Genomic DNA, 17235 nt, shown 5'->3' with positions numbered 1-17235 from the left:
TGTACAACATTGGATAGTCCTTTTAAATGACAAGGAAATTGTGCAAAGGTTCTTTTTTTGAAGTTTCATGATGTATGTGTTTGATGATTGTATTTCAGAAAACTGAACAAGCACCTTTGTTTGTCCATGGGAGTCACACTAATTAAAATGTTCACAAAATAAAGATAACTGTTTTTTTTCCCCAGGACTTTACAGCTAAAATCAGAGAAAATCCAGACCCACACTCCCAGATTGGGATTATTGCTATACTGTAGCATTGTGTTTCATGCTGGCATTAACATGTTTCTCTTCAAAAATAAAAAGGTGAGAGCAAGTCATTTAATTACTACAACAATAGCTTAAAAACTGGTAACATCACTGTTAAGTTGGATGACGTTTCATGTAGACTTGAGCTTGAGGTACTTGCAGTGTTAACAAAGGTTATATACAGTACACATGACACACCAGAACAGCAACACTATGAATTTGAATAGTGGAAGATAAAGAGACCTTTACAAATCACGTTTTTGCTTGTAAAAGATATTTATCCCTGAAACAGGTAAAAAAAATATAACTTCTTGTGCTGAGAAGGAGTTAAAAGGATTGAAATGTAAAAATGAACTCTTTAATTTTTTATACAAACATTTTCAAGAGGTTGTTGATTTGTTTTTAGAGTTAGGCCTGCTGGTCCTGTATATGTTCTATAAATATAACTTCTACTTGCACTGAGTTCTGTTGAGGTGGCGCATTGCTATTCTGGTGTGAAATTTTCTATCAAGACATTGTAAGAATTCCCTGGAACAAATTAAAACAGTAGAAATAAAGGGCTTTACTCAAAGCCCAGCCCTAAATTGCCCTGTGCTGACATTGCAATACTGACATCACAGATTCTTTGAAACCAAGTTGCAAATGCATGACCCAGTGTAGATCTTTTTGGATGGCTTTGAGTGCAATAATTAAGAGATAAAATCTCCAGATTTAACTTCTGGTTTGAGGTAATAGGTGATGTGTGATTGTCCAGCATGCAACATGGTGAAGTGGAGTGAAAAAGTCTGCTTGTTGTCAGAAAGTTCCTCCTTGTGTGTCTTACTTGCTGTCTTTTGATGAGGTAATGTATCTGAGGATGGCGTTGGGAACATCCATCGTCTCGTCCTTAACCAGCACAATGTCGAATGAGTTGACATAAGACTCTTTTCTCTCTTCCACCTGAGATGAAAAAGGAAAGAGTCATTGAGACCCCAATCTCTTAACTTCAAAATGTTTATGTAAAAAACACTAGAATAACAACTCTAAACATTAGTCTCACCTGGTCGTTGAGGAAGCCGATGGTGAGGAGGTTCTGGTGCTCAGACACGCCATCGGCCATGGTTAGGTCTCCTAAGGAGTCTCCCAGCAGCAGGACATTGGGTCGACCCTGCAGCTCCCTGAGGCCAGCTGCATGTGACAGAGCACCTTCCCTCTTGTTGAAGGTATGGATCAGTTGGCCTTTAAAGGCTTGCAGGACCCCCTGATAAGGTAAGATTTAGGTTGTTAAGAACCTCTCATAAAGACATTGAATCAGTGAAGTAAAATCTTGCTGATCCTTGTATTGACCGGGATACAGAGCTATGCAAATTTGAAACTGAAGCTACATTGAAGGACTAGTTCGAATTTTTGTCTCACAACAAACATTAAACAACATAATCAAGATAACAAGAGTATTGTGCTGCATTCTGTTTCACAATTTTATTAGCCAATCATAAGCAATTAAAAAATTAAAGCTGCAAGCAGCGATGAAAGGGCCCTCGCACCCCCACGTATGTTGGGGTGCCAGTGAAGAGAAGAGGCTGAAGTGCAACTTAAAATACAGTTGAAATGTCTGAAGGTTTAGCTCAGTTGGTTTGCAGGTTTGCCTGCAAACTATGACTTCATTAGTTCAAATCTCATCCAGGACAGGTGAATTTTACAAAACTGCTGTCCAAATGAGAGTGTTTCTGTATTCTGTATGTAAATTCTGTATCGGCAGTGACGTCTGTCAATTTTACATAGACTTCACTGTATACTGAATTTTCTGTTTCCTGACCATATGACCCTTATATTAGCAGAGCAGACAGATACTTGGCAGGGAAAATTCAGTAAATAAAGTCAGAACAAAATCAGCTTAAAATAAATATATATAACTTTGTCAATAAGAAGCAAAAAACTTCAAAGGAAAATTGCTTCATTACTCAAAGAAAGTGAGATTGATTCGTACTCAGCACAGTTGTGTTTTGAATGCTATTGTCCTCAGTACAGCGACAAAGAAAACTCCGAAAACACACAAACTGTGAGGAAGATTAGCTCAGAGAGTTAAGGTGCTTGCTTCATGACCAGAAGGTTGTGGGATCAAATCTTACTGGAAACAGAAAGTTCAGCTTCTTCAGTGTGTCAAAAATTAGACTGATATATAGGTCAGGCTGAAACACAAATTCTTGGCTGGAAAAATTCCCTATATTAAGTCAGTAAAAAAAAAATCACCAAACACTTCACCTAATTTATCGACTAAAACGACAGCTATATATCATATATCCTTTTGGCAGATAAATCAGGTGAAGTGTTTGGGATGTCTTATTGACAAAGTTATATTTATTGTGAGATAAAAGATGATATTTAAGATGTAAGATATAAGATGACATTGTATAGTTTGGTATTGTGAAGCACTTTGTTACTCTGTAAATAAAATATCGGCTAATATCTGTCTGCTCTGCTAATATAAGGGTCATATGGTCAGGAAACTGAAAATTCTGTATCGGCAGTGACGTCTGTCAATTTTACACAGGCTTCACTGTATACTGAATTTTCTGTTTCCTGACCATATGACTCTTATATTAGAAGAGCAGACAGATACTTGGCAGGGAAAATTCAGTAAATAAAGTCAGAACAAAATCATCTTAAAATAAATATTTATAGCTTTGTCAATAAGAAGTAAAAAAAAAAAACTTCAATAGAAAAAAGCCAGACATCTCTACTGATATTGATTTATCTGTTCCAAGAAAATATGGTCTCATTCACTGGCTTGACCCAAAATATAAGTTGTGCTTTTTGACCGACATCTCTGTTGATACCGAATTTTGCCGGCCAAGAACTCAGAGGACGTAAGATCGATTCTTACTCAGCACAGGTGTGTTTTGAACGCTATTGTTCTCAGTACAGAGTCAAAGGAAACTTCTAAAACAGATGCACTGTCAGGAGAATTAGCTCTGAGGGTTAAGGTGTTTGATTCATGACCTGAAGGTTGTGGGATCAAATCTTACAGGGAACAGAAAATTTGGTTTTTGCAGTGTGTTGAATATTGGACTGATATATGGGTCAGGCTGAAAATGAAATTCTTGGCTGGGAAAATTCACTAAATAAAGTCAGTAAAAAATCTTAAAATATAAATAACTTTGTCATTAAGTCAACCCAAACACTTCACCTGATTTTATTGGCTAAAACAATAAATCACTCAGCTATATATCATATATTCTTATGGCAGATATATCAGGTGAAGTGTTTGGGTTGTCTTCTTGACAAAGTTAGGTATATTTTAAGGTTAAAGATGATATTTAAGATGTAAGATATAAGATGACATTGTATAGTTTGGTATTGTGAAGCACTTTGTAACTCTGTAAATAAAATCTCAGCTAATATCTGTTTGCTGTGCTATTATAAGGGTCATATGGTCAGGAAACATAAAATTCGGTATCGGCAGTGACGTCTGTTTGAAATTGACAGACGTTAAATTCTTACTGAATTTTCAGTGCCAAGAACTTGGTCAACTATCAGGAGGATTAGCTCTGAGAGTTAAGGTGCTTGCTTCATGACTGAAAGGTTGTGAGATCAAATCTTGCTGGGAACAGAAAATTTGACTGATATGTGAATCAAGCTGAAAATGAAATTCTCGGCAGGGAAAACTCACTAAATTAAGTCTGTAAAAAATCATCTTAAAATATATGTAACTTTGTCATCAAGACAACCCAAACACTTCACCTGATTCAGTGCTGCAGTACATTTCTTCCATGGCGGTACCCCTGCCTGCTTACCCAAATTGGGAGTGTGCAGACCGCCATCTAATGTAGGTAATATCCTTCCTTTAAGTATTTCATACAGGGGCCTCATTCTGTGTTTGAGTGTGTTTCCTATCCATCGATAGCTGTCCTGTCAATATCAGGTGAAAAATTCTCAAAAAATAATTGGAAAAAAAAAACCTGAAACACCCAACTACCCCAGTTTCAAAAAATTCTAAACTATCCCTTTTAATACTTATACTGATCTTTATTAGCAACCAAGACAAATTGCAATGTTATATTTGTAGCCACAGGATTCTAAGGTAATAATGCGATGGAAAATACTCCATCAGTAATACTGTCTGCTTTTATTAGCTTTAAATTAGCTCGAGGTAAGTCCTTTTTCAGGTTTATGTTTTCCATGCCTTGAAATCAATAAACTAATGAAAAAAAATATTTTTGGTATCACTGGTTTACTCAGAAAAGATACAGTGAGACATCTTCTCCAATTCTTTAATATCATGCAAGGCATTTCATACAACAGTTCACATGATGAAATAAAATGTCAGTAAAGCCAAGTGTGGGGAAACTCACAGTTTGGTCAAAGTCCATGTAATTGGAGATGATGTGGACATTGGGATGAAAGACATGGTTCTGTCGAATCACCTCCTCTAGGACGTCTCCAACACCAGCTGAGAAGATCAACAGAGGGACCTGCTGCTCCGTCAGACGGTCAAAAAACACCTTATAGCCATCCCTAAAACAAGAGGTTGGATTGGTGTGATCTACATAATGTTCAAAATATATTTGATATAACGTATGCACTGCTTGCTTTTTATCAATTCTAACCAATACAGTTATTGTAATGTTTTTTTTATTTTAAATTGTCTTCAGGCATGATAATGGACCAAACAGAATTTTCTCTGTAGAACCAGGCAGAAAAAGTATTAAGACCACACTTTGAAAGGTCCTGCATTCAATTCGTACTTAAGTGAAAGTATGTGAGTATTATCAGCAAAATGTACTTAACGTATTTAGTAAAAGTGTTTATTCTGCAGTTAAATGGTCTCTCTGCATTTTACTAGTATTAATAATGTTTCTGGATTAACAATACTGTTGCATTAAGGTGTATGATGCATTTTCCTGTTATTTTCTTTGCCGATGTCATTGGGGAGAGCTGTTGCAGTAAGGGGGTGTTCTTGGTATGCAACAGTTTTTTGGATGGGTGGTGTGTGTAGTGGCATAAACATGAATGCCAGGACCCTATGTTTCTCAGAAGAACATTGCATTGTAAGGAAATTTTCAATGTAATTCACTTTACGTGTAAATGGTTTTGATGAGGTTGCTGATACTGAGAATATGACTGAATAAATGACACTTGGATTTTACTGCATGCGTTGTGAGGAATTTGTGAACAGATGTGTTGATATAGTTTTGCTTTTGTTAAATTAAGTCTCCATTTACTTCAGTTCATTAAGAGTGTTTGCCTTTGTTGGATTTTCTGTTCATCATGGAGGCATGCAAGAAAAACCTTTTTTTTTCTCACAAATTTAATGTAGCACATGGTGAGTAATTAATATACAAGTGGTCATTTTGCAGGTGAAGTATTCTTGTAAGTACAGTTCACTTAATTACTTTCCACTACTGGAACCAGAGTCTTGGTTAACATGACATTAGAATAAAGTGCATACCTGAGCATAGCGCTGGATTCCTTAACAGCCTGGGCCAGCATGTCCTTCCTGATCCTCTGCTGAATCAGCAGCTCGTGGACTTTAGTCCACCTGCAGAGAGCAGCAAAACACAAATGTAACATCGCAATCAGGCTTGGGTTTAAATCACGTTTCTGTAATTGTCTTTTCAAGAATTGGAGCTTTAAATACTGACAGTTTGACAGTGAAAATGTTATGTCTTAGTTCAACTGGTCCACACAACACTGACAAAAATTGTGTGTGATTTGTCATTGTCAAATTACAGCTAAATTTTAGAACATGTTCAGAAAGACAGGAATCATAAGTAGATATATTAAAATAATCAGGTGTTGTTATTTAGATCAGTCTGTTTGTATCTTACCACTCCACCATGAGAGGCAGCTTTTCTTCGGCAGTCTTGCTTGCATCGATCTCTATAGGATAGTAGGTGTTCAAAAGCTCCCTCATCTGCAACCGCCCAAAAAAATAAAACACTGAACATATATTTACTGATTTTCTGAACAACTGAACATTCATCTATCTAGCATTTCATTCAAGTGTACAATGGACACATTGTCTTTGGACCTTAAACTTATTAATGACTAAATCAGAGTGGCACATTTACCTTTTTAGTGCAATCTTCATCGATCAACAACCGGTTATCCAGGATGTCTGAAAAAAGGAAGGAAAACAGGTTTACAACAGTTTCAGAAAGCCATAAGACACTCAAGCAAAAAAGTAACAAATAATTTGCAGTGCCGACTGTGCAGAATCCACCACCAAAATGAAACAACACTATCTGGCCAAGATGCAAATAATCTTTTCAAAAAGTCTGTGCTTACTGTGTGTGGTGGGAACTCTTTTTCCGTTGTGGGCAAATCTGGTCAGTGTCATATCAAAGTCTGAGATTACCTGAGGAAATAATTAGAACAGAATAGTATTAATGTATTCTTTTACCCAGTAAACACACATAAAGTAGTAACTTGAAACTGTGGGTGCAAGGTTTACTTTAGCATGTTTTGTATTCATTAATAAGTGCCAACAACTCTCAGTTATTACTAAACCAACAATCATGAACAAAAATCACATAAACAGTTATCAGTAATCTGTCGTTCTGTGTGGTCTTTCTAGCCCAGCTGGTCATTTTTCCCCATGTTATCGAAAAAAAACAAACCAATTTGTTCAGGGCTCAAATTGTTAAATAGCTTGTGAAAGGCATCTGAACAGAGCACAAGAAAACTTAAGTCTAGTCAGGTATCAAAGGGTTAAATGAAGGTGCTTTTCTGGACTCAGTACCACAGATGGTATCTTCTCTGTCAATCATATTTTGTAATTTGATGAACATGAGCACCGGAACTGTTTATACTATTTAAAGTGAACTCTTCAAGCATATACAACTGTTTCCTGTACTTGCCTGAATATATTCTTATTTTTGATGAAATGCTGCACAGTTCACTCACCTGCAGGGTGCCTGCACCTGCTCGCTGCATGGCGTAAATTGTCTCTTCCACTTTGCTGCGCTCCCTCATCAGCACCGAGCACTTAGCCAGCTCTGGGATCTGAACAGAGAAGTTTTTAATCTTTCGAGGCATGTTTATCCAGACAAAAAAAGCAGAAAAGATTTTACGTTTTTCAGACATGTGCAAAGGTCTCAAAAGTCGTAAGTCGGACATATTATTTCTTTTACTGTGTGCACATAAAAACATTGAAAACCCAGCACAGATACTTTCAAGCCTTAATTTTGGCAATGTTAGATTTGTAAAATTAAACCTCTTTTGTCTTTGTTCAGGAGAGCTTCCTCACCTCAGTCTTGGTCAGCTGGTGCCAAACTGCCAGGACAGTCCGCAGCGGTGTGTATATCCAAGGAATATGGTATATCTGCATGTAAAGCCAAGGAGACACTCATTTAGGTAACACTTTGACAGTTTTTGAATTTACAATTTTAAAAAAATCAAAATATAATTTTAAATTTAGGATTTATTTCATAAGATATTTCCTGGGAATAACTGTAAACACAATACTCATTTTTGGGAAAAATAGTGTTCAGTTGGTACAATCCACTAAAATGAATTCCTATGAGAACCCAGGAATCTCTCAAACAGGTTAATTGTATGGAGAAAAAAAAAGTGAGAGGCAAGAATATAATTGAACATGAAAAATAACGTTTAAAGATGTTTCAAGTTTAAACAATAAAGTGAAACAATTTTTAATTGAAAAATTAAATTCATTTGGGTTTAAATTAAACTGTGCTCATACCTTACAGCAGGTGTACTCAACTTGCTTTACTTGGGACCACATTTGTAACACGATACATGTTTTTTTTTGGATTTCAGGACATTTCTAGTAATTTAGGATGTTTCTAAGACTTTCTGACATTTCTAGTATTTTGGGATGTTTCTTGAATTTTCCGACATTTCTCGTATTTCAGGACATTTCTGGGATTTTATGGCATTTCTATCAGTTGATGGCACATTTCTAGGATTTTAGGACATTAGGGGCTTAGCTAGGACCTCTGTCAGGGGTGTAGAGGGGATCCTCCATTGGTATTTTTTTTATTAACAAGCTGTTTTAATGATGTTTTATTCACTATGGCACCTTATGTCAACCTTTTTTTCCATTTTGACAGCACTCACATGTACTGACTTCGACTTTATACACAAATACACATTCAGACAAAAGAAAAAAACAATAAATAAATACATGAATGAAACCAATTTAGACAAACTGAGCCAAATAACTACAACAACAACACAGTACAACACAGAACCCATCCCGGCAGCTCGATCCCTCTTCAACATACATATACACACATACATACGCATACTCTCTGGTGCGTTATGTATACCAAAAGTACAAATACATTTTCCAGTTTGAATAACTTTATATTTATTGTGAATTTCAAAAAAAATGGTTGGAGGGCCAGATTTGGCCCGCGGGCCGTGAATTAAGAATCGATGCCTTACAGCCAAAGTTGCAATCTGCTAGCTTAGCTAACAAACTGCCTGGCGGTGCAGTACAGTTTCTGATTAAATGTGTGAATCCAGTGGGTAACACATCGTGTTTTCATCTTTATTTGACCGAAAACGCGTGATAATTCATGGCTGAGTCATTTACAGTCTTGTAAAGTTTGAACAGCTTGTTTGACTGAAGCGGCTACGATAACTAGCTAACCGGTACAAACTGGCCGTTACAACTTACCATTTTCAAACGCAGACCTGACGCGTCTTCTACTCTGAACAACGTAAAAGTAAGTCAGAAGTAGTTAGAAAGTCAATTCAAGTATCTAAAAAGACGTGACATGGCGTTATTAATACAATAATGTAACACTGTTACACTCGACGAACGGTTTGAATTGTTTGTTGACAATATTTGTTTGTCACACCGGAAGCATTCCCCCGCGTCACTGAACAAACACAAGGTTCCGGCGTACTTTGGTTCCTACTTGGAAGAGGGCAGTCTTTCCGCCACGGTAAGCTACCGCAGCACACCACATTATTTCCAAGCAAATGCAGAAATTAACTGTTACTGAAAAAAATCTTCAAATTAACCTTAAACCCTTTAGAACCTGGATGAACATTGTCTTTGTTGTGCTGCCTATACATTTATAGCCATAATAATAAAATTAATAAAATTCAATTATGCCTTTGCATTTCCTGCAGAAAATCTGTATGAATGCTGACAGCTGAAATTGCAAGTCTTGAATTTCAAAACTCAGTCAGAAGCTGACCTACATTGTCTAAAGAAACTGAGAGCTAAAATACATTGCTAAAAAAAAGCTGGAAGCTAAATTGTACTATTGTCAAATGTGGAAGTGGAAAACAATTAACATGAAGGCCAAAAGAATAAATTATTTGTAATTTAAAAAGTGTTATAAGGTAGACAAAAAGTTGAATAAAAGCATGAATCTGCTTAATTTAAATGGTTTGTGTAGCTGAAAGTAAGCATAAGAAGTAGTCAATAGAAACATGTACATAAGTAAAATTACTTTGTGACATGTTAGAGCTGATTCAGCATTCACACATCTATGATGTCCTAAGGTATGTGATTTTTTTAGCTATTGTTACTCTTTAAAGTTATTTATATGGACCACTGAAATCACCATAACGTGTCACAACAACATAAAAGATTAAAAGATATCTTAAGAGATGACAACAAACTAATTTTATGATGTACTATTTATTTCAAATGTCCTTACTTTCTTGCTGTTGCACATAAAAATGGAATGACACCATCATATGTAACACAGTACAAGGCTGCAGGAAATTTTAATATTTGGCACAGGCAAATCAAAATTGGCACAGAAATCTAAACTTGAAACCCTGATACTTCTGCCAATGACTTAAATCTGCCTGTGTCTATGTCTGCTCTGCTTCTATGATTTTGTGCACTTTGCATGGAAAAAGTGGCTTAAAACTGTCTTCAAAATCCAAAACCTCCTCATACATCTGATCAAATGTTCCCCTTTCATCAAAGCCTAAACAGATAATATTTATAGAGAGCTTGGCTGGGGATAACACAGGCACTAGCGATTTCTACAGTAATGGAGAGATACACAGTTCACAGAGTTCAGCAACTGGTCCACACAACACTGTTTTGAATTGGAGAAGTCAAAAAAAGCAGAGCTGTACAATGTTTAGGTTAACATTCAAGATCATTTTGTGCAAAAATACAGTTATTTTAACTGTATTCATAAGGGAAAGCTGGGACTTTATGGCACAGTTGGGAACATGGAGAAAACCATGCATAAAGAAAACATCAGCCTCCCGATTTTATGTGTTTCACACATTTCAAAGTGCAGTGAGACAAAGTAAGAGGCAGAACAAATTCTGCCTGAAGCACAAAGGCGGAACAAATGAGTCCACTAAAACTAACAAACAAATAACAGCACAAAGCCACAAGTCTTTAATTATTGAAGCCATTAGTCAGTTTCCTGACAACATGAGAAGGAGCAGCAGAATTTAAAGGAGCAGTGTAAAGGACTGAGTCACTCTAGTGGTGAGGACAGTAGATTGCCACAAGAAGAAACTTCTCCCATGTACCAAGCATGAAGTCCCACATAAAATTCCTTCATATCGGTTCCCAATATCAGTTATCAGTCTCATTAACTACGAGTAATTGGTGTCAGTATCGGTCCACCACCGTTATACACTTAAGAAAACATAGTTGTTATGGCTAACCCAAATGCTTAGAAGCTTTATAGCTTCAATCGTCAACATGGAAACTAACATGTAAATCAGTATTCGAATGCTTTGATTTTTGTTTTGTTTTTCACCAGAAAACTGGTGAAAGAAATTGAAAGGAGGTGGCCAGTGTCAAACACCCACCTCAAGCAATTGTACTGAAATGTCCGAAAAGGAAATGGAAGATGTTACACAAATTGTGGACATTTATTTTTGTCTGGCAACTGCAATACGGCACTTGCTTTGCATCTAGTGATGCAGCCCAATTTGCAGTATTTGAGTCATTAATAACTCACAGACACATGGCATGCAATAGTCCACCTTCCACCTTGTCTTCCCCCTTTGCATCATTCTCCCTCTAAAGCACAGTGGTGCCAAGTCTTACCAAAGTTGGCCCTAATACTAATTATATTATATTGTATTGTATTATACTATATTCCATTTCTGTCAATATATCATCTTAAATCCTTCACACTGGATCTTTAAATTTATGTTTTAATTTTTATTTATTTTTTTTGCCTCGAGGGACTTCTTATCATTATTTTGGTAGCCTATCTATCAAGCTGTGCAACGACATGGGAAATCAAATAAAGCCATTTTTGACCATCTGAAATAAAGAAATCAATAAATCACACTTATAGACATCTGTAGGAATGGAAAAGTGTTGCACACTTTTTAAGACACTGTTTTAAAGCACATGTTGTAGTGCAACATTGTATTAAGCAGGCTTATGTTGTAACGAGGGGAAATATATAATCAACACCCTGTTCCCCAATATGTGCTTTACTTAATACTTTACTCTTGCTACAAATATTCTGATAGATATGATTGTCTGTTTCAAGTGGGATAAACACGACATATACACCATTTACGATCAACAGTAAGATATTTCAATCCCCACAGTGCAAAAAAACATGATGGGAAACAGGGAGGTAGAAGAGAAATTAGATGTAGGTACTGAGAGTAAAAAGTTAAAGCTCGGCTGATTGTTGTAGTAAATTCATTATCCCCAAATGTATAATTTAATCCTGATTTACATCACAACAAACATAGGCATAATTTACTTTGCTAAGTAACATCGAACTCAACCCAATTTCACAGAAAAGTGTCACTGATAACTGTCTTAGTTTTACTCTAACTTGTACTACAACACATGTTGACATCATTAGGTGTGAACACAGACAACATATAAAAAGCTAAGCTAAGTTGTTTAACAATTAAATCAACTATCTTTTTAGAAAATGCCACAGCAATCACAGTTTCATTTAGCAGAATAAAAGTAAGGCAAAAGCTCATAATGTAAGGCCAAAATTATAATGCAGGACTGATGACTTACAGCATGTCTGGCTAATTTATTTTGTTTTGTTTTACAATTAGAACTGTTTTTTTCCCTGCAAACCAGCTTCAGGTAAACTCATGCGGGCGTTACACCTCAATGAAGGCAAAAAGATAAGATAAAAGTTTTGTGGTATAAACAAGCCATTTATCAGTAGATTAAAGCCGGAGTGCAGGATTTTTACATATAAATGGACGACTGCAACATTAGAGCCCTTGCCAAATACGTTCACACAATGCTCATTAAGCCTTTCACTGTCGGGGAAAGCTCGTTGTATTACGTAGTTACCGGAGCTGTGTGGTCTGGTGTCTTATGTCAGCTTTCCCCCAGGTTCATGCACATTTTTCCATGACTTTGAGGCAAAAATGTAAAGACCATAGATATTTTTTAAACAACCACTGATATTCTTCATCAGATTTTCTTTCCTATATAATAGCTTTTTTGAGTATATATTATTAAAAAACATAATTCAGAACAGGATTAAAACTATATATTTAAATATAACTTACTCTTCATTATTTATGAGAAGGAAGGGGGTGCTGCAAAAAGGGGGAGGCATGTCAGAATATCATCAGAACATCATGTGTTACTATACGAGATGTGAAACAACATTCAAGGACTTTAAAAAAAAAAAAAATTGGGGGTATATTTAGTTTTTTAAAACTTTTCCAGGCCTGGAAATTGCCATTTTCAATTCTATGACTTTTCCAGGACCGTATGAATCCTGGTGCAGCAGAAGTGATTTGTTTTACACCAACCAGCCATAGTTACAGGGGACAGGAAAGTGTAGAGACCATAGCAACAAGGCAGCAGCTAGGAGTATGGCGAAAGCTATGGCGAGTATCTTAAGAAGTGTCCAAAAAAGGTTTTGGAGTTGATACTCCAGAAAAATAATAAGAGGAAGGGTCAAAGGCAAAAAAAGACCGAAAGAGAGTGCTGGGAAGATTTGGCAAGCTCAACCAAAGGTATTCTTCATGTAATTACTAGGGCTCTACCCGATTCAGTTGAATCAGATTCAGCAGTTCAAAAAAAAAAATATTCAATGATTCGGTTTTTTTCATATGAACATGGCTCAGTGAGACGTTCAAGGTGACAGCAGCGTTCATGTAATAAAGTAAACAACGCTAACAGCGCTAACGACAGATTGCATTCCTGCAAGAATATTTTTGCCAACACTCGATATTAAACAAAAGCCAGAGACTGAATCCTATTAACTTACTATGAGCTACAATCCCCCTACCTCTGTGCCGCTGCCTGCATGTCCGCAACTCCCTGTATGTACACAGCTCCCTGTACCAAAGAGTAGCGTTAAAGTCAAGAGCACTTACTCTGCAGTAAAATCTGGGGACCAAATGGTCCTCAGAAATACACTGCACAGCACACTGACTAGCAAAAGAAGACTGCTCGACTTGAAGCAATCTCAGTTGACTGACGGGTCTCCGACTGATGAAAGAAATTTCGACTTTCAAGAGGCAGCCCTAGTAATTACTGTCAATGCCAGAAAGGAAAGACCAAAGGACCGCACTCCAACTTTTAGCCCTTACTAGACCCTCAGCATTCGATTTGAGACTGCAGCTGCCTGCGCAAAGTAAGTGTGCGGCGATGGAGCTGCTGCATCTGTTGCATACGGTCTCTCTGGCGAGCCAGGTTCTGGGGCATGGGGTAGTGCTGGCAGCCATGAAGATAGTGATACGGGATGCGAACGTGGCAAGCTGCGGCTCTGCAGCGTGGTTGTGGTATGGGCGGCAGCAGCATCCAGCGCTTCCTCTCTGCACAGTAACGGTAGGCCTCCTTGCGGTACTGCTTGTCCATGTTGTTGCAGTTCCTCCATCCACCGATGATGAATATGTCTTCACCCAGGTAGCAAACGGCGGCACCTTCCATGCTGAGGACCTCTGGAGGGAGGCTGTCAAGGATTTCATCTGAGATATTTCTGCTTATTTTATGCCGAGCTGCTTCAGCTGTTACCTTGTAGCTCTTCGCGCAACAAGAAGCTGTGTGGTAGAAGTTGGTGGATGCAACAGCCATTTGAAAACTGCAGTAATTATCGAGAAGTGGTAAGGAGTCCACTTCCTGCCACTTGTGACTCTCTGTATCATAGCAGGAGGTTACAGTGCTCAGTCCATCATCATTGTCCACGTCTACAGGAGTCCTGGCCATCACATATATGTAGCGGTCCTCCACGCTCACTGTTTTTACATCTCGTAGTATCTTCGGGGCTGGCTCGAGATTGTGCCACTCATCCTGCTCAGGTTCGTAGACGGTAACATCCTTAAAGCCTGGGCTGAAGTTGCCATGACCACCAATACTGTAGAGTAAATCCTTGACACACGTGAGGCCGAAGGAGTGCTTACGTGTGGTCAGGCTGCTAACCTGCTCCCAGGTGTTGAGGTTGGGGTTGAAACGCTCCACGGTCTTGGCGAAGCCTGGCTCCATGGAGCCTGCCACGTAAACATAGCTGTCAGTCACTGCGATGGCGTGTCCGTCGAGGTGGTTGTGAATGTGAGGCAGGTTCACCCAACGGTCCTCAGCGACAAAGTAGCCCACACACTCACTCAGATAGTCTCCACCTTCTGAAACACCACCCACTACCATGATTACATCCATGTTCTGGCCCAGACGAGGCTGGGCTGATATGTTGGAGGCAGAGAGCTCTAAATCAACTGACTTGAGGTTCTCAAAGTGCACAGCGTGGACCTCAAGGGCGTCAGACACAAGCTGCTGACAAGCTGCATTGTTTGCTACTAAGGGCTCCTTTCTCACCACCCGTGTCAGGTAGGTTGGAGCTATCTGAGTCAGCCTCAAAAGTCTGAACAGCTCCTCAAAATGCGTCTCTCTCTCCTCTGTGTTTTGTTGCACCCATTTCACAATGGCCTCAAACAACTCCTGTTCAGATTCAACGGTGATTCCTGAGTCTGACAGCCAGTCCCGCACCAGGTGAAATGGCAGCGTGAAGAACTCCTCGTTGCAGATAATTTTGTGGAAGTTTCTTCTAATCGTCTTGGCAGCTCCCTGGGCCAGCTGGTCTAGAGTGTACATGTGGGCGAGGCTGTGCACTGCTACACAGTTGGATAGGTTCAGCTTCTTCATCAGGAACTCTCCGCAGAAGTTCTTCAGCTGCGCCAACAGGAACCTGTGTGAACATGTCGTAATTATCAGAGCACTAATGTATACAAGGTTCCCACACTTACCAATATACCAAATCAATTTCAAAACGATCCATAATGTTTCATCCCATATTCATCACTTTATTTTAGTAGTTTAACAAATCAGAATCTGAGCAGACACAAAATTTCAGGGACTCAAAATATATAGATTTTTTGCCTCACTCACAAAATGTATGCTTTCTATAAAAATTGCAAAAACAAATAGCCAGATCATCTGAAGTTTTCTTTAAAATATCCCCTTTTTAAACATGAAAAAGAAAATTTTGGCCTCGCCAATGAGGTATCTCCTGTTATAGAGTATTGATACAGCATAAGGTGTTTTCACAACATACCGCCACATTTGCACTAGCTTAAAAGATGTTTAAAAAGAATTTAAATCTTTAATAAATTGTCAAACCATGGCCTGCCAAATTCTTCAGGTGTGTGTATTCCAAGCAATTCACACCTGCTTGTGTAATGAGGACACTGACAAGGTGTGTCTCTTTTACCTGTAGAAACAAAAAACCTGTAGGACAACTGCCAACACTTCCGTGTATATGGAAATGGAAAGTTTATGATCTTGTTCTGATATATAGTTTTAAAAAAAATACCTGTCAGCGAGTTCCAGCACTTCATGCACATTGGCAGTGGTGACCCTGATCTGTCCTGTGTACATGAATTGTATGACCCTCTCCACGGTGTCCGGGTCTGGTCCCTGCGCAGAGCTCCACTCCCTCAGCTCCACTCGTCCGGACAGGGACTCTGAAAACTGTCCACCCAGCAGCAGCGTGAAGTACTGCGACGCTGCGGACAACACCGAGCGGTGGGCGGATAACGTTTGGACCCTCTTCTCAGATACCCCGCCGGAGCTGAAGACCAGCGTCACGTCGCAGAATAGCCCTGACTTCCTCTGCTCGTTCTGCCGCCGGGAGAGCTCCGAGCAGTGGGCCGAGCAGGTGAACTCCTCGGCCTCCTCCGGTTCTCCGTCACCTGTTAGCGTCGCGCTGCTCCGGTCCTCCGCCTCTGCTGCTGCTGCTGCCATACCACAGAGAGTCAGAGGCAAACGAAAGCTCTGGACTATCTTTGGGAAGAACTCGTAGGCATATATGACACACGTGAATAAACATTCAAACAGTGACATGCATGCGCAGCGTCCGCGGCCCTGCTCGGGAACAGGAGTGCTCACTTCCGTCTTTAAGGATGATCCAAATGTGTTTTACTGGAGAGTCAACGAGAGCCTCTCACATTCAAGCTAGTATCCACATCCTCACAAGAGATTAATATCCCGGATGCAAATACGAAAGAAAGTCTAACATGTTAGCGATTTTTTTTACGTTGTTATGACGCACTAGTACGTCTTCATTTTGAGGACAAATAAACTTTGTTAAAGGGATGCGCACGTATATGCGCATGCGTGTTGCGAATTATCTGACTGCTGGTGATGTGCACTTGAGCTGTTGCATCCAGTGGTATAATACACTTATAATACATCCATTATCAAGTCTAGCAAATTCAAGAGCTCATATTCCACAATAATCCAAAATCCAGTGGAAAAACATTGCAAATTTTACCAATAATCGATTCAGTTAAGTGCTTAACATTTGCAACTTAATTGTAATGCTTTAGCAAAAAAGGCATGCTGAACATACAATAACTCATATGGTGGGTAATCGATATACAAATGGTCAGAGGTAGTTTTTTCAGCTCTTAATATTCCACTTTTGAAAAAAAGTTCCTCTGTGTGTATTTGACATGGGCGATGACTCTGGATTAATAGACCCAGTTATTTATTCGAGATTCTTTTCCCACTGAATATCAAGATTGAAAGAATCTCTCATTACATTTTTTTAAGCCAATTACTCAAAATCCTTGTTAATGGAAAAGGGGTTGTCATAACGAATG

The 17235-nt window shown here is 38.6% G+C and overlaps 2 protein-coding genes across 2 annotated transcripts; both read right to left on the bottom strand.

Moving 5' to 3' along the window:
* Window positions 1-4: 4 nt before the first annotated feature.
* On the bottom strand, window positions 5-7555 carry LOC121958502 (7-methylguanosine phosphate-specific 5'-nucleotidase-like). Its single transcript, XM_042507456.1, has 9 exons — window positions 7475-7555; window positions 7132-7230; window positions 6514-6583; window positions 6297-6343; window positions 6054-6139; window positions 5675-5764; window positions 4578-4740; window positions 1286-1486; window positions 5-1185 (listed from the first exon to the last, which is right to left on the bottom strand). Exons 1-9 carry the CDS (start codon window positions 7553-7555, stop codon window positions 1066-1068), a joined length of 957 nt encoding a protein of 318 aa, XP_042363390.1. The 3' UTR covers window positions 5-1065.
* Window positions 7556-13561: 6006 nt separating this feature from the next.
* On the bottom strand, window positions 13562-16673 carry klhl11 (kelch-like family member 11). The gene is made up of 2 exons (XM_042508312.1): window positions 15945-16673; window positions 13562-15320 (listed from the first exon to the last, which is right to left on the bottom strand). Exons 1-2 carry the CDS (start codon window positions 16472-16474, stop codon window positions 13739-13741), a joined length of 2112 nt encoding a protein of 703 aa, XP_042364246.1. The 5' UTR covers window positions 16475-16673; the 3' UTR covers window positions 13562-13738.
* Between the last annotated feature and the right edge of the window lie 562 nt (window positions 16674-17235).

This window comes from Plectropomus leopardus, chromosome 19, assembly GCF_008729295.1.
Source record: "Plectropomus leopardus isolate mb chromosome 19, YSFRI_Pleo_2.0, whole genome shotgun sequence".
NCBI classification, from domain to species: Eukaryota; Metazoa; Chordata; class Actinopteri; order Perciformes; family Serranidae; genus Plectropomus; species Plectropomus leopardus.
This window is presented reverse-complemented; position numbering and strand designations above follow the sequence as displayed.